The sequence below is a fragment of the Scomber scombrus genome, chromosome 7, assembly GCF_963691925.1.
Source record: "Scomber scombrus chromosome 7, fScoSco1.1, whole genome shotgun sequence".
Classification (NCBI taxonomy): domain Eukaryota; kingdom Metazoa; phylum Chordata; class Actinopteri; order Scombriformes; family Scombridae; genus Scomber; species Scomber scombrus.
Window position 1 is genome coordinate 18,409,460 of NC_084976.1, and position 16,690 is coordinate 18,426,149.

At 39.0% G+C, this 16,690-nt stretch overlaps 1 protein-coding gene across 2 annotated transcripts; it reads left to right on the plus strand.

The window, feature by feature from the left end:
* The first annotated feature begins 1,138 nt into the window (after positions 1 to 1,138).
* On the plus strand, positions 1,139 to 15,617 carry rprd2b (regulation of nuclear pre-mRNA domain containing 2b). 2 transcript variants are annotated; one of them, XM_062421915.1, is made up of 10 exons: positions 1,139 to 1,325; positions 8,623 to 8,752; positions 8,891 to 9,126; positions 9,245 to 9,321; positions 9,415 to 9,541; positions 10,196 to 10,371; positions 10,620 to 10,902; positions 11,031 to 11,285; positions 12,410 to 12,574; positions 12,701 to 15,617. In XM_062421915.1, exons 1-10 carry the CDS (start codon positions 1,148 to 1,150, stop codon positions 14,698 to 14,700), a joined length of 3,627 nt encoding a protein of 1,208 aa, XP_062277899.1. In that variant the 5' UTR covers positions 1,139 to 1,147; the 3' UTR covers positions 14,701 to 15,617. The 2 variants fall into 2 exon arrangements, with proteins under 2 accessions (XP_062277899.1, XP_062277900.1); XM_062421916.1 differs by having other exon boundaries at positions 9,269 to 9,321.
* The last annotated feature ends 1,073 nt before the right edge of the window (positions 15,618 to 16,690 follow it).

The window sequence follows — 16,690 nt, forward strand, 5'->3', positions numbered from 1 at the left end:
CTATTTATTATTACTGTGTTCTAATATTATTGCTTTTAAAGCCTGGACTGAAGAATGGTTCAGTAGATTTACGTTTTTTAAATTTGAATATATTTTGGTTTGTGTACTCTTCTGTGACAAAAAAACTGAATATCGGACTGTTGATCTTGACATTTGAGGTTGCATCTTGGGCAGTTGGAAAGATTTTTCAGACATTTTTTAGACCAAACTACTAATTGATTCTTAGAGAAAATAATTGTTAGTATCCACATATGATCTCTGTCCATTTATGTTGGTGAATGGAGGATTAAGGAAAAGGGATGTTGATAGTGTTTGATGAAGAAATTATTTGTAATTCGAGTTTTTGTATTGTTTTTGGTAGAGTGTGAAATTTGCAGCATTCACAAACCAAACGTTTTGGTTCATGACTTGTGGGAATATTCAGTTTTTTGGATGACGACTTTGTTCCTCCCTCCAGGATTTTGTTTTTTATTCTTCTGTTGAGAATAATTTTGTTTTCATTGCTTAGCCCATGAGTCATTTACATGGAAATATTTTTGTCTCACTGTGGCAGGTGTTGGAAAAGCTGAGTTTCTCATCTCTTTTTGGAAGGAAATTGTTAATTTGGTTTATATCAGAATCAGAAACAGGCGTATTGCCAAACAGGTTTGCACATACAAGGAATTTTCCTCTGTGTTGCTGATCATATATAAAAATAGAGATTTACAAACAAACAAAAAGAATATGTTGTAATTTAGTTAGTGTAAGGATTGATGGCCATGATCATGGGATGAGCCTTAATGTTTGTAATGTGGACATTTGAAGCCTCAAGTTCACAAATACTGAGAAAAATAAACTTTACAGTGAAGTAGGAGATATCTTGTAACTTTAGAAATGAACAATAATTGCATATTTATGTACTCTCTGCATGTTTTTTTGAATGAGGAAGAAGCAGTAGATGACATTTTAGGTATATCACTTAAGTTAACACATTATTGTTCCAAGCAGAATATCTTAACATGTTTTAATACAGGTCTGGACTTCAACAACAACTTTAGCCTCATTCATGGGGGGCGTGTTTCCCCACCGGAGTCGTCCTCATGACGTGAAGCTTCTTCATCTTCATCTTCATCTTCATCACCAGCCTGCGAAAAGACAACAGGGAAAGATGGCGGCCGGCTCTGGAGCCCGCAGCTCCGGCTCTGCTCTGGAGGCGTCTTTGGACCGGAGGTTTCAAGGAATATCCAACACTATGGAGTCGATACAGGGACTTTCGGGCTGGTGCATTGAAAACAAAAAGCACCACGGCCTCATCGTTCGCTACTGGATGAAGTGGCTGAAGAAATGTGAGTAGCTTTGCTAACTTGCAGGAGCTAACGCGCAAGCTAGCTCACTTTTTAGGCTGATTCAAATGCAGTTGATCGCGATCAGCTTCCTGGTGAAGTGCAAGGCAATTCCGTGCATCTCTAAACAATGTTGACTTATTCGTGAGCTGAATTTCAATCTTTAATCGGTTAAATTATTTGGAAAAGTAACGCTGGCGTTGTTACCAGTACTTAAAATGAGCCGCCACCGTCTCAGTGCTGCTAGTGAGTGTTTACAGTCGGGCCTCCCTCAACCTCACATTACTCTGGATGGACTGAATCTTTTTTAACCAATAATTGCCGTGCACCACACCTCAAATCTCAATTAATTAACTCTTTAGATAGGTGCTTTACATCGTGTTTAGTTAGAGTTAGTTAAAGCTTAATATCTGCTTTTAGTTGCTGCTTTTTGTGTGCAAGTGCTGCTCTGGATGACAACTAGTCGCCTAACATGCATGGTTGTGTTTGTTATGCAGTGGTTAAAATTTCTGCAGAGCACGTAGTTGAACAAGCTAAATGGAAAGTTGCCCCTAACAGAAATCATTTATTTTATTTTATTTTATTTTATTCGATTTTCAAGAGAGGCCTTTGCACAGGGATAAACATGCATATATAATTTAAGTATGGACAGACGCTCAAATACACACACACACACACACTCACACACACACACACACACACACACACACACACACACACACACACACACACACACACACACACACACACACACACACAAATGTCACATTAAGAAACGCTCATAAAAAAATGCATTAACTACAACCTTTTTAAAATGTTAAAGTGAAATTAGAGAATGTAACTTAACATTTTTGCAGCTCATTCAATTATATACGCTGCATAGTATTTAAATCCACTGTTTTCCCACGTTGAGTGTGAACAGCAGGTTCATCTAATGTTAAAACGTCCTGTGACCAGACACTGTAAGTACTCTGTTTAAATGTTAGCAGAGAGCAGAGGTGATTAGGCAGTTTTTGCACTTGGGCCTTATCAATAAACAACATACAAAGCTGCTCTCCTCTGATGGCAAAGGGCGACCACCACACCTTTTTGTATAAGATGTAATGGTGAGTGAGGAATTGATCACCTGTGATGAAGCTCAGTGTGATACAAGTGGAGGGAAAATATGCTTACTGTATATACAATATCAGCACAGCCAAATGCAAACGGATTTGTAGATTATTTAATGGTCTGTCAGTAGCAGAAGATAAACATGACATGTTTCTATACAAAAATCCAATTTACACCTTCAGTTTACTTGATAGGTGTCCCACATGGGTCTTAAAGTGAGCCTGGTATCCAGAGTCTAGGATATGTTTTTTCCCCCTCATTCATCATGATTATTTTTTTTTCCTAATTTAAGAGATACTGAGCTGCAATTTAATGCCACATTGTTGATGCACTTTACAGTTGCACTCTTAAAATATTTTGCTTTTTGCTTTTTCATTCAAATTGACTTGAACTCATAAAGGTTTCTTAAAACCAGAGAGTATAAATATCAGCAAAATATCAAACTGGGTGAAGATACACTTTTAAGTAAATGTGATTTTAATGTTACAATTGGATTTTTTGTCCAAGCAGAAGAAAATGGTTGAAAATGTTGATCATCTTTTTGCCTTAGCCCAAGATGAAGGCTTCAAATGGTTTATTTTGTCCCAAACAACAGTCCACAACCAGGAGATATTCAGTTTACTGTCATACAAGTCTAAAGAAACCAGAAAATATTCACATGTGAGAAACTTGAATCAGAAAAGTTGGAGTTGTTTTTGTCTTAAAAAATTACACAAAAAAATTAATTGATCATCAAAATATTTGGTGATCAGTTGGCAACTAATTAATCAATTAACTGATTGTTGCAGCTTTACTGCTGATAACTAAAAATCAAATTTGCTGTGGATAAAAAATGTTCTTGTCATAAAAGTACTTTATTTTATGATGAGAATCTCTGAAAACTTGTCATGCAAACTGAATTTGTACCAAGGCAATTTAGATGTTACAGAATTGCACATAAACACTGGGTCCCAGCCAGTGTCAACAGATTTTCTCTACATAGCTCTTGTCTATTTGAATCTTGCATGCTGCGAAATTCTGTAAATGATGATTAAAGGTTAATTTCCACTCTTTGGACTAGACATAATCAGAGGTTGGAGCAAGGTTGACAATATTTGATAAAAGCCTAACTTGCTGGAATTGAGTCACTGTGTTGTAGTGGTGTATGATCATGATCTTAAAAAAGTGGCCCTGAGTAGGTTTGAATGTTATTTTTTGAAAACTTCCCAACTATATACACATCTGCTCAGCTATCTTAACTAATTAATGATTAACATGAAAGACTGTAGTTGACCAATATGTTTTTTTTAGAAGAGTTAAATTCAAGGTAATGTAGGTGGACTCACTGATGTAACCTGAGCTGGTTTATTATCAGTTTAGTGGACAAACTTTATCTTCACGTGGTTGTTTTGTGAAATTTAAGTTAATTCATCTCGTCTGTTGCTTTGGCCTCCGTCCACTGCAAGATTCCACCTCCTCAATATGCTGCTATTATATACATCTAAAGGATTCCTTTAGTGTCCTATAGTGTAGATTTGCAGAAATGAGCATAGTCTCCAAGTAAACACCAGTTTGTGGAAACTGAGAAGGATTATAAACATGTTTAGAGGAATTATCATGTTATAAAATTACTGGTTTTAAAGCCTGGACTGAAGAATGGTTAAAAGATTTACATAGTTCATCGAGATCTCAACTGAGTTCGGGAGAAAAGAGGAGTATCCACATATTTTGTGCTCTGGCCATTTATGTTGGTGAAAGGAGGATTAAATAAAATGGATGTTGATGGTGTTTGATGAAGACATAGTTTGTAATTAGAGTTTCAGTGTTGTTTTTGGTAGAGTGAGAAATTGGAAGCATCACAAACTAAAAGTTGGAATATTACATATTTTGGTCGATGACTTTGTTCATCCCTCCAGGATTTAGTTTTTAATGATTCTCTGGAGAATAATTTTGTTTTTAACTGCTTAGTCCAGGACTTGCTTACATGGAAATATTTTTGTATTTACTCGTTAATGCAGCAGGTGTTGGAAAAGTTGAGTCAGAAACAGGTTTATTGCTTAGTAACAATCAAAAATATACACAAAAAAACAATTAATGTTAAATAATAGGAAATAGAAAATTGCATTCAAATATATATAAAATATTAGAGCCTGATGTATATATCAGTCAGCTGATATTGGCCTATCACAGATATATCGATTATATTGATTTCTTTTTTTATTATATGGATAGCATTTTATGTAGACTATATTTGATAATTTTTCTTAATTCAAGTTTAATATATACAAATTTTTTTGTTCTGTTTTCTTTATTTATAGTTATAATGATTAAATTCCCAGTTAAGTTTACTGTAATTTTATACAATGAATGTTAAACTATAAAATATCATGCTTCCATTATGTTGTCACAAGTGTTTGATAATCACATTTGAGGGATCATTGAATGTGTGAAAAAACTGTGTGTTTATGTATGTATATATATATAAGATTATTGGCTGATATATTTATGTTTTTATTTATTTACCCTTAATATTAATATCGGCATCAGCTCCAAAAACTCCAGTATCAGTTGTGCCCTATAAAACATATTCTAGTTTATTTGTTTGGATTGATGGCCGTGATCAACAAGTATATAACTAGACTGACTGAAACTGTTTATATACCATCTTAGAAATGAGGATAGAATAGCCAGTGTTTATGATAAATAATTATAATAAATGGGGGTAGTGATGTAGGTAAATATAAGATTTATTGGATTGTATTTGCTTGAGTTTTTGTTGTTGTTGTTACATAATGTTAATATTTATGTAAAACAATTAATACTATTGCTATTAAAATGAACATAAATACTAAATAGTGAAATGAACCCAAAGATTATCACATGGTCAGTTTTACAGCATTGAAATGTTAATTAGTTTATTGGTCTTATCCTAAGTTAAACAAAATTAGTAAAAAATGTTGAAAGCCAAATAAATAATCCACATTATGAAATCATCTCTGGAGGAAAATTATAGTTTTTGTAAATGTGGAGTTTCCAGGACGGTGTTTTGCAGATTTAGCTGCACAGGCAATAGTAGAAAATATATTTAATGAATCATTTGTGGTTGATTTTTTTTTTGTGTGTGTGCGAACTTGGACATTTTTGCACTGCAGATCAGTCAGGTCTTCTTTAGGCTTCATTATCGTTAAATTATGGTAGTTATAATTATCCATTAGGGATTCCCTACTTGAATCATCAGTGTCTCAAATCATCATGTAGGCATTTTTTTTTGAAATCCCTGCATCACTGCCCAGTGCCCACAGATCAACACATGATAAAGCTTGTGCTGACAAAACACGACGGACTATAAAACTGCTGTGTGCCGGCTAAACCACTGTTGTCTGATGGTGAGCTGTGCCAACTCACCAGGAGACAAGTCATCCATGCGTGTGGCCGTACGCTACAACGTAGTTAGTCTTGTCTTAAATAATAATGTAAATGTCTAAAAAGGTCTTGAACATCCTAAAATGATCCATACCAACTAGTTTTCAAAGAGGACAATTGTTTTTTGCCTTCATTTTAATACATCATGTGATGTTACCATTTATTTTGATTCAAAGTTTGGCTTTGTTATTTGTGCATGGTAATGCAGCGGAGAAAAAAAGCTTAATCTAACATTTCAGACGAGTGTCAGAAATGATCTAAAAGCCCAATGACGACATCATTCTGAGATATGTGTAGCAGAAGTTTTGTTTATGTATTTAAGTCGCTTGGGTGAGATCGTCTTATCAATGCTTAAATAATGTACAGCAGTGACATTCAGTAATAAACGCTGTGACTTTGAAAATATGACTCATGTGGAGACAATTCACTTTCAATTAGGATGATAAAAATGCAGCCTGGTAGGATGCATTATAGTTTTTTGAGTGCTTCTGTTTTAGGACAGGATAAACATGAATTTATTTCACATGTATACTGACATGTGGAAAAATGATCTCTTAAATTAGTACTCAAATGAATACTTCAGAAGATCCATTTACTGTAGTTTGTGGTTTCTGATCATAATAAAGTGTATAAAGTATATCAAATTCTTTTGAAATGTGGAAATAGTGCTCTGTTTGAGGTCTCTTCATTCATTGTACTGCTTTTATAAGTTTTGAATATAGGATACACGTTAAATTAAACTTGACTGAATCATGTATTGATTTAGTATTATGAATTCTATCCAGAGAAATCCCTTTGAAAAACCAAAAGGCAACATAGACAATACATTATTTTAGTTATTGATATCTAAACCAAAGTAGAACCATATTAAATGTATTGAATATTTTTGTTACATCAGTAGTGTAAACATACATTAAAAATAATCTCACAATCTTTATTTATTTAATCTACATAAAATAAAGCCTTCCCTAGTTTTCTCCCCCTGGCATTGCTTTGTAACATTTTCAATGACAAAACCAGATTTTAAAAAAAAACAAAAAAACATCAAAGTTGTATTTTTCAATAAAAGAAGCAATATGTTTTTTAATATATGAGAGAGGCTTGTACACAGCTGTCACAAACTAAGAACTTGATTTCAGCAAATGAGATGTGAAGCTTTGATTCTTTTAAATATTTAAATATATAAGTATATATAAATGTTTTCTCCATCAAAAGAGTCATTCAGGTTACAAACATTTTGAATTATTTCAGCGTTGCTTTACATGTGTCTAATGTCATTTAGAGGCTGAGCTCCTCGTGCTGGATGGTAGGATGGGATTATATTTCAGACGTAGTTTCTGTTCAGATATGTTTCTTATTTGAAATCTTGATTTGCAGTCAAGGTGTCATAAATGTGTTTTGTTTTTTTTGGAAGAGATTAATGCAGGTGGTTTTGTTTGTGCACGCGAGTGTGTGTGTGTTGACTTCGAATAGGGGATTGATATCTGTTATCATTCCTGGCTACTCAAAGGTTTGTAAGTACAACGTAGTTCGTACTTATTTTATTTCAAACATAATTGTCAAACTGTTTCGTAAATAATTTAGTAGAAGTGAAAAAAGTCATCCCAGGTACGACTGGATGCCGCTTGCTGCGGGTTTAACTAAATGTTGAGGAAAAAACATGGTTTTTTTTATGCTTGTTTACTTCAAAAGATGGAATACTTACTTTTTGGGCTTGATACCTATACCGATATTTGAAGGTAAAAGAACTCAGTAATAATATTCAAAAACAATTGTGTTGTAAAGGGTGGAGTGCTTATTTGTATGTTGTCTATAGATGCACAGATATTCTTAATCTGTGATAAACTTGTATTTGCCTGAACTCCCTTAGTTGTAGGTCTCTAGTTTTTACTAGACAAACTCTTGATTATCTGCTTCAACTGTTTCATGTAATAGCACATCACCACAGATTGAATTGTATTTTCACAAAGCTGCTTTTTAAAAAACCTTTGTCTCCTCCTTTTTATCTTGTGGAGTCACATATCAGATTAAACAGGAAGTTAACATGCAACTCCTTTTGTTTGACTATAGAAATGATTTGCTGCTATTACTTAAGTATAAATCTGTTTGTTTTTTAGACCAGCTGACAGACAACATCTGCTGAAATCTAACAAAGTGTGTCTTAATTGAAGGGATTTAGATCTTTATAACAGGGCAGTCATTTCTTTCTGAAAGTCATTGTAAGAAGAAGCGTTCTGCTCTCTGGCTGTAATCAAACTCTGCCTGCTGAAATCGCGATACTGAATAATCTATTTTAGGAAGCACTGCAGCACAAATCATTGTGCTCTTTTCAGTGTTGTATTACTGTTTGAAATGCACGTATGACTAAATGTTAAAGTTGGGTGACTATGGAAAGAGAAATGTACTGCTTGCCAATAAAAGTTTCATTCTTAGCTGATTTTTCCTTATGACAGTTGTTTTTGTATCTGTGTAGCTTGTAATTTTAAAGCAGTGTCTATTAATATATATATTAATTATTACCAATATTAATGTTTAAATTGTTTCTAAGTTGTGCTTATGTTTATTATAGTGAGTATTGAAGTGTGGAGGTCATCTGTCAGATTATATATAATATAATTCTCAAATATCTGCATTGCCGTCATGATTTCAGTTCTAGACAGCTGTGTGTTCTTTGTATGATCTTAAAAAACTTAACTTTAATTGTTTAAGTTTGAGTCCAAAACCATTTTTTATATTTGTGTACCCTTAATCTTATCCTATCCTCTGCTTGTTTCCCCCCCTCCCCCAGCTGACAACAATCATTGCTTGAATCTTTTCTACCTTGCCAACGATGTGATACAGAACTGCAAAAGAAAGAATGCCATTGTCTTTCGTTCATCCTTCGCAGAGGTCCTGCCGAATGCTGCTCAGCTCATCAAGTGAGTACAGAGTTTGTATAAACGTGTAGCGTTGGCCTGACATTGCTTCTGTATGTAGGTCGTTATTCAAATAAAAAAATGCTCTGTTTTCTGCTGCTATCAAGATATTGAGACGTTATTGTCATTTTGCCTTGTCAGAGACGGGAAGGTCCGTAAGTCAGTGGAAAGGATCTTTACGATTTGGCAGGAGCGCAGTGTGTATCCTGAAGAGGTCATCGCCCAGTTTAAAACCAACCTGAACAAAAAGGAAAAGGAGCGAGAGAAGCAGAAGGAAAAAGAGAAAGAAAAGGAGAGGGAGAGGGAGAAGGAGAGGGAGAGAGAGAGAGAAAAGGAGAAAGAGAAGGAAAAAGAAAAAGAGACTCCTCCTGCTAAAGGTCAGTTTGTTGCTTCACTGTTTTCATGTGAATCTGAAAGTACAATCCTGGAGTTAATCATATACATTAGATCATTTTCAGATGCAGTTGTGAGTTGTTGTTGTTTTTTTTTTTTAAGTTGATGTTTCATTTAAATCTCCAGCCCCGACCAACACCAGAGCTGCCCTCAAGTCCAAGATTGTAGCTGAGTTCACAGTACGTCTTATTTAATGTGCTTTATATTAATTTTGATTTAAAATGTATCATTGTAAAACATAACCCATGCATCTCTTTTCTCTTCGTTTCCAGCCCAATTCCCTCATCGAACAGTTGTCGAGATACAAGCGAGCAGTTGCAGAGGAGGAGTTCAGGGAGAAGCAGCTGGCAACTCTCAGAGTTGATGTCTGCAGTACAGAGGCCCTCAAGAGGCTCAAAGGTCAGATGTCATCGCACGCATGTATTATCCTATGTCATTTATGTTTTAAAGTTAACACATAGCCGTCACTTCAATATTTTTCCCCTTTTTTATGCTATTTTGAAACACAGGCTAGAAAACCGCATTAGTGGAGACAGAGCATTTTTACACACCTGTTACATGTGTTTGTGGTCAGCTTAAGGGCTAAAACGATTAGTCAATTAATATAGTAGCCAAAAATAATCTGCAACTGATTATCAGGTAAAATTATTTTTCAGAAATAAATACCAATCATTCCCTGGTTCTAGATATTTAATTACAATTATAATATAAAACAATGTGCTGCTTCTTCAGACTTTAGAAGGTTGATCAGACAAAACAAGCAATTTGATGACTTCACCTTGTCATTTTTTACTTTTCTTACATTTTATAGACCAAACAATGGTGAAAATAATTAATTAATAATAAGGATTTTTTATAATTGAGGTAATTGTTAGTTGCATTTCTTATTATCTTTGCATCGTATTGTATCTTACACAATTACTTTAGTTGAAAAATGTAGTTGACCTTGTTTCTATTTGTGAATCTGTATTGTCTTTCTGACATTGACTGCGTCTTTTACTGAAAACCTTGTATTTATGTGCTGCTCTCTGTGTTCATCGCCTCTTGTTCCAGACAAGGCTGGAGGGAACAAGTTTGCTAAGGACTTTGAGGATGGCAGTCTGAAGCTGCAGGAGTTTGTCAGCTTCCTGGAGAAGGAGTTGAAAACAGGGCCTCCTCTGCTGGAAGCTTTGGGAAACGCAGACATTTTCTATGAGATGCAGTACAAGGAGGTTAAGATCGTGGCTAATGTAAGTGTTGGATCAAATGATTTCTTCTTATTTGTGGACAGTGCTTTGGTAATGTAAGATCAGTAGATTTAGTTTTTGTGCAAAGGTTTGGAAAGGGGTTTAGCAGTTATTTCCTAATTATGGACTCATGTTATTTATTTGTCTGAAAAATAGAGACCGGCATTTAAAAACATTGTTCTATTATTTCGTTGTAACAATGACAACAGATAAGTGTCATATTTACTTCTTTTTCTCTCTCTGATTATCAGGCGTACAACGCTTTTGCCAACCGTGTGGCCAGTCTTAAAAGAAAACTGGATTCCCTCAAGTCCACTCTACCTGGACCTGAAGATTCTCCTGTCCCTTCGCCCTCTGAAGATGCCCCCTCCCCCACCGGCTCTGACTCACCCTTCCTCGGCCTGGGGGCCAGCAGAGCCCAGGTGGATCCGGAGCTGGATGGCAAGGCCATGGATGAAGGAGAAATTCCCTCTGACAACAGAGACATGGAAGACATGGACGTGTCTGATGAAGAAGACACAGTCTTAGCAGGCGGTTAGTGGTTACAACAGTTGTGTCTAGTTGGATTTGAAGGTTTCACTGTGTCTTAAATATTCCAGTTTCATTGTTGTCAATCATATTTGAAAAATGTATGACCCATTTTGAATTGTCTTCACGATCAGATGACAAGAAAGACAAGGCGTCCCCTGCCGTTGCCAAGACTACAAAGTTGGATGCTGTGTCAAAGCCTCCGACCACACCTACAAAAGCTTCTAAGTCTAATGCCGCTGCCGCTGCCACAGCCACCCCAGTGACTCCCACCTCTACCACTGCCCCGAATACATCAACCAACCCTCTGGGAGTCAATCTGGCGAAGGTGGACCTGGGAAAGATCAGCTCTATTCTCAGTTCACTCACATCTGCCATGAAGAGTACAGGTGCGTTTGGAAATTAAGGGAACATGGTGAAATGCTGATGAGGACCAGTAGTTAAAAGCAGGGATTAAAAAATGTGAAAAACATATTTTAAGTCCCAGTGAGACAAAACCTGGCCATGTTCTGACTGAATGAATAAATGATCACAGATGGTATTTTCACTTTGTAGGAGCCAGAATGAACAACGGTTGTTTTCTCATCAGTGTAGCACTAGAGTTTTGGAAAGGCCCAAACGCACAGAAAGAGTCTGAGAATGTGCACCAGACGTGTGATGAGGTGCGTCAAATTGTCTTGATGCTGCTACTCTGACCTAGTTTCGATTTTTGGAGCATCAGATAAGGACACAGCAACCAAAGCTGATTTTCTGCAGCCGAAAAAGAGAGATTGCACCAGAGAACTGAGAGCATAAGCGAGACCCAGAGAGAGAAACAGAGAAAGGACAGCGTGGCGTCGGTCGAGCAAGGAGAGTGAGCGGCAGCGAGAGTCATTCATCGCTTTCAGTGCGTTTGGGTCTTAATTTTGGCCTAATTATGTGAAATTACAACTATTACTGCTGGCATGTCTCAACATAAATCATACATGGAAGGCATATCTTTTAATTATGTGACTCTTTTTAGCTTGAAATTACTTATAAAATTAAAGTAATTAATTCCATCTATATTTATATCCTGGGCAACATACTATTTACATGCATACTTTAAATGCCACAGTTGCTTTATTGTGTTAAACATGAGCCATTTTTTATTCCTTTAATGTGTTGCAGCTCTTCTTTGGAGTTTTATATCATGAATTTTTACCATTTTATACTATTTTTGTATTGTTTTATACCAATTATAGCATGTATTGATGTATTGCTCTTAAAATGGCTCTTAAAATGGCTAACAGGTTATTTGGACAAAATCAAAAATATGAAAAGATAAGTTTCTCATTTGGAGTATTGATTGAAGACATTTTAGATCAGTCGCTTACATAAATCTCTGAGACCTGTGTTTTGTCTACAGTACAGAAAAATGCAGCTTTGACTTTTTACATGAATTTGTTGCATTTTAGTAATTTCTGAAAATTGTGCTACAGCTTTTATTCGTCGCTTTGATTTCATCCCTTTATTCTTGCCTCCGTCCCAGCAGCTAGTCCGTCACCTCGGCCATCTCCGGGGACACCCACCACCCCGTCTGCCCAATCAGTAGCTTCCAAAGCGACCCCTCCAAGTCCTGCACTGGCCAGCATCCTGTCACGTGTTGACATCACACCTGAAGGCATCCTCAATGCTTTGTCTAAAACAAACACATCCGGTAAGACACACATACACTTTGCTCGTACTCTACATTAAAAAAAGTTTTACTGATCATCTAATTTAATTGTCTCGTATGTTGTCGTCTCTTCTTCTCTGCCCCCCATCTATTTCTATCTCGTTGCAGGGTTGTCCTCTCTCCTGCAAAGTGTGACAAACACTGCCTCCGCTCCTCCCACCCGCACCTCCCCAGAGTCATCAACACTTAAAACTCCGCTCACCCCGACCACCCCAAAAACAAAACCCACACTAGGGAACAGCCTCAGACGAGACACACCTGAGAGAACCAGAGACTGGGAGAAAGACAGACAACTGTCCCCTCCTCCTCCACCTCCACCTCCTCGTCCCTCAGCTCTTTCTACTTCTCCCCCCAGCCTAGAATCCAAAATCAACAGTTTCTTGCAGGGTAATCCAGGTTTTAGTCTGGCTCTAGGTGATGTCAGTCCGGACGGCGTAGATGGGACCCCGGTGAGAGATGAGGCTGCTGGCACCCCCACCCAGGATGAGATCATGGACACACCTGGCAGTGTGCCAGAATCCCTAGGGTCATCCGGCGGTCATAACCTCTCACCTACAGCATACCGTAGTGAGCCTTGGGATGCTGTGATCACCCCGTCAGGAAGCAACAGCGACGGTGACTTTTCGAGCTCCTCCTTCAACCGGTACGGAACTGGGAAAAGGAGTGGCACAAAGTTAAAAGATGAGGAAGCGATGACTGTGAGGAAGCAGGCTGCTGTTGCCTCCTCCGCCAGTAATGAGCTGATGAAGGGTAAGAAAGATGGAATGAAGATGATGGGAAACACCAGAATGATGGGAGAAAGGAGACTCTCTGCAAGCTCTCGTAAGGCCAGCACCGGCTCAGATGATGGAGGTCTCAGCGGGAAAAGAGACGACAAGGGGAAAAGTCGCCAGTCTCCGGGTCGGGATGGGAAGGACGGCCAGTATCATCGTATTGAGACACTAGTGTCGCCCTGCACTGAAGGGGCTCCCATCCAAACTCTGGGTTACTCAAACCGGCCACTCGCAGGAGAGCGCATCAAGACGGTAGAGAGCATCCGCGTGATTGGCCGAGGCTCTCGGCGAGGGGGAGGGGCCGGCAGTCGGTCAGGCGGTGCGATGTGGTACGAAGAGGAGTACATGGAACCTCAGCCTCCCTCACCGCATTCTGGCCCCCCTCCTCTTAACCCAGAGGACATGACCCCCTCTATGCCTCCTCCTCTCCCTCATCTTCTCCTTCCACATCTTCACCCTCCTCCGTCCCATCCTCACTCACACCCGCCTCCCCAGTTACCGTTCCAAATGCCTTACCACACAGACAACATGCAGACTCCTCCTCCATCACACCTCCACCAGCATCCTCCTCCTACATCCCCTTTCTTCGGTGGCCCTCCGCCGATCCCTCGACCCCCTCCGCCTCCCGTATCGCAGCGCCCTTCCCCTCCACCTACACACTCCCCTGTGCCCTCAGCAGTCATGGTTGGGGGAGTACTGGTCCCTGTTGATCGCCCCCTATCTCTCCCTCCCCCAATCAGACCTGAAGGCGCAGAGCGAGGGGGAATGGGGCCCAGAGGAAACAAAGTGACCCCTCCTCCCCTCATGTCGTCGTTATTAGGCGAACCTCCTAAGCTCCCCCGTCCCGGCACAGTTAAAGAGCCTTTCGTCCCCCGCCATGCACCCCCCCTCCACCGCCCAGGCACCCCCGGTGTTCCTCCACCCTTACTGGGCAGAGTGAAGGAGCCTCTGAATCTACCTCTTCCATCCCCATCTCCCACATCCTCCACCCCCTCCCCTTCCACTCCTAACTCCCCTGCAGCCGACATCATGCCTGCTCGCACGCTCGCTCAGCCTGGTGCCCCTTCTCTCCAGAAACCCCCTGCCAGTCCGCCAGCTCAGCACCGCAACCAAACCTCTAACCCCGTCCCTCTCCTGAACCTGCAAAGCCCTCGCCCCCCCATCCTGTCAGTCCCCATCCCGCAGAGACCTCTGCTGCGAGGCCGAACCCCCTCTCAGCAGTTTAACAAAGATCTCCCCGTAGGGGGGTTTCGTGGCAACAAGCGGCCCGGTCCTCCATTCACAGGTGGTCCCTTCCATGCACAGAAGAGACCCTTCCTACCCCCGCGCTACTGAAGTGGTCATCTACGACATACTGAATGAGAAGCGCAAGCCACACATTTAGCTAAACCCAGCGCAGTGTGTGTGTTAGCCCTGCTGGTATGAGCCTAGATATCTTTTACTATGTTAATTAGCTTGAATTAAAACTACCTTCAGTTGTGTGTAAATAGCTGATTAAATCATGCTACAAGCCAGCCAGTCATCTTACACTGTACAGTACAGTAAGAGGTCACCAGTCACATAGTGCAGAGTTTCATGTAACCCTACATCTAACCATATTTTTCCAGCCCTCCATACAAAGGAGATAAGTTTCATTAGGAGTAACATAACACAGAATAGAAACTTCACATCTGGTCATCCTGTTTTAAACCTTCACAGTTTTCCTACTTGTGTGATTCTTGGGTTACATTTCCTGGGAGAGAGAGAGAGAGAGAGAGAGAGAGTATGGGTCTCCTGGGGTACAGAGGAAAGAAAATGTGTGCGTGTGCGTGTGTGCTGTGTGTCCTGAAAAAGCTAATTCTCATTTGAAGTGATGAGATTTGTGTTGCAGCTGAGGTTAACACTTGTTCTTCTTTCCAGATTACCTGTTGTAAATAATATTCCTCTCTTGCTAGACCTTTTCTCTCACCCATCTGTCCCTCCCACTGTATATTTCTAAGCTTGTAAATATAAAGACTTGACTGACAGCTTTTTCTCTTCAAGCTCTTCTTTCTGTAAAATGAGGACAATGACGTCTTTACTGTGATTGAGGCCTTGGATAAGCTTTAGCTCCAGAAGAATTTCGCTGCAGTATCTATTTGCAACTTTTCTGTCTTCCGTTTTGAAAAACCACCAGACAGAAGAGGAGAGTGAAGACAATTATGTATTTTTATTTCAAACATAAATGTCTGCCTGTGCGCGCTTCAAGTTAGACTGAGTAATGAAGACTCTCAGTAGTGGATAGTGGGTAAGGGAGGGTGGGGGAGTTTGAACCACGCTCATGCTAGGCTTCAACATGTACTGACTTGAATAAAATCCAGAGTTTCAATTCAACTTGGGGGGGAGGTATTTTATTTTAGTCAATATTTTTCTCTTGAATTGCGCTGTTTAGTTTATGTGCGCTGTTCAGCTAAATTTTTCTGCCATGTTTTCAGAGAAATTGTTTTCATTTACCTCCACAGCTGCTGCCATTTTCATAACGCCTTTGTTTTTTCTTTTTTTTCTGCTCTTTTTTTGTTTGCGCTGTATTTTTCTACTAGACATAATTGGCGTATTTTGCATTTGCAGCAGCACCCACAGATGGCATCAGAGGGTGAAAAGATTTGAGCTAATTAGGATTGTTTTTTTTAAATGGTTAATTTTAAAAATACTCCAGTTGTTTGCCCCTTCCTCTCCTTTTTTGTTTCTTTTGCTAATTTCATGCTTTTGCCCCTGAGCCCCTGTGCTTACCTTGGTTTTGTCCAAAAACACTTCTGCACATCTTACTCGTGGGGTTACAAAAAAGTCGGCACAACGGCAATAATCCTCATTCTTCTGCAGGGATTGCAGAGGTTTTAGTTAAATAACTTGTCCCCACGTAACGAGAGGTGCATGTCAGGTGTTGCTGCTCAAAGCCTCTTCTGTTTATCTGATCATGGAGTGTGTGTTTGTCTTCTTTGTTCATTTACAAGTTAACTTAAAAAAAAAAAAAAAAAAAGCAGTTAAAGACACAATGAGCACTTACATTGTAAAAATGTAACAACCAATATCACATTTTTCACTACAGTGTTACGATGTGTTACTGAATGTTTTACAAGTCTGTTACCACCTTCTGTAAACTGTCCATCATCTCGGCAATCACTCACTGGATCACACTGTCTGACAGAGAAAAGTTGAATTAATTGTTATACGCAGCTAACTTATCACCTGCCAAGTTAAACGTAGGTTTTCTCTTGACCTCACGACAACTTTTGTTTGACGAATTGAGTTTTGAAAATGACTGAAGATGTGACAAAGCTGATGGTCTGTGTGTATCTGATAAGTTTAA

Bases quoted from the DNA above. Each gene is read 5' to 3' on its own strand.
- rprd2b (XM_062421915.1), top strand. From the start codon at position 1,148: ATGGCGGCCGGCTCTGGAGCCCGCAGCTCCGGCTCTGCTCTGGAGGCG. The intron at 9,127-9,244 runs GTCAGTTTGTTG...TTTTTTTTTAAG, and splicing joins AGAGACTCCTCCTGCTAAAG to TTGATGTTTCATTTAAATCT. The intron at 11,286-12,409 runs GTGCGTTTGGAA...CCGTCCCAGCAG, and splicing joins ATCTGCCATGAAGAGTACAG to CTAGTCCGTCACCTCGGCCA.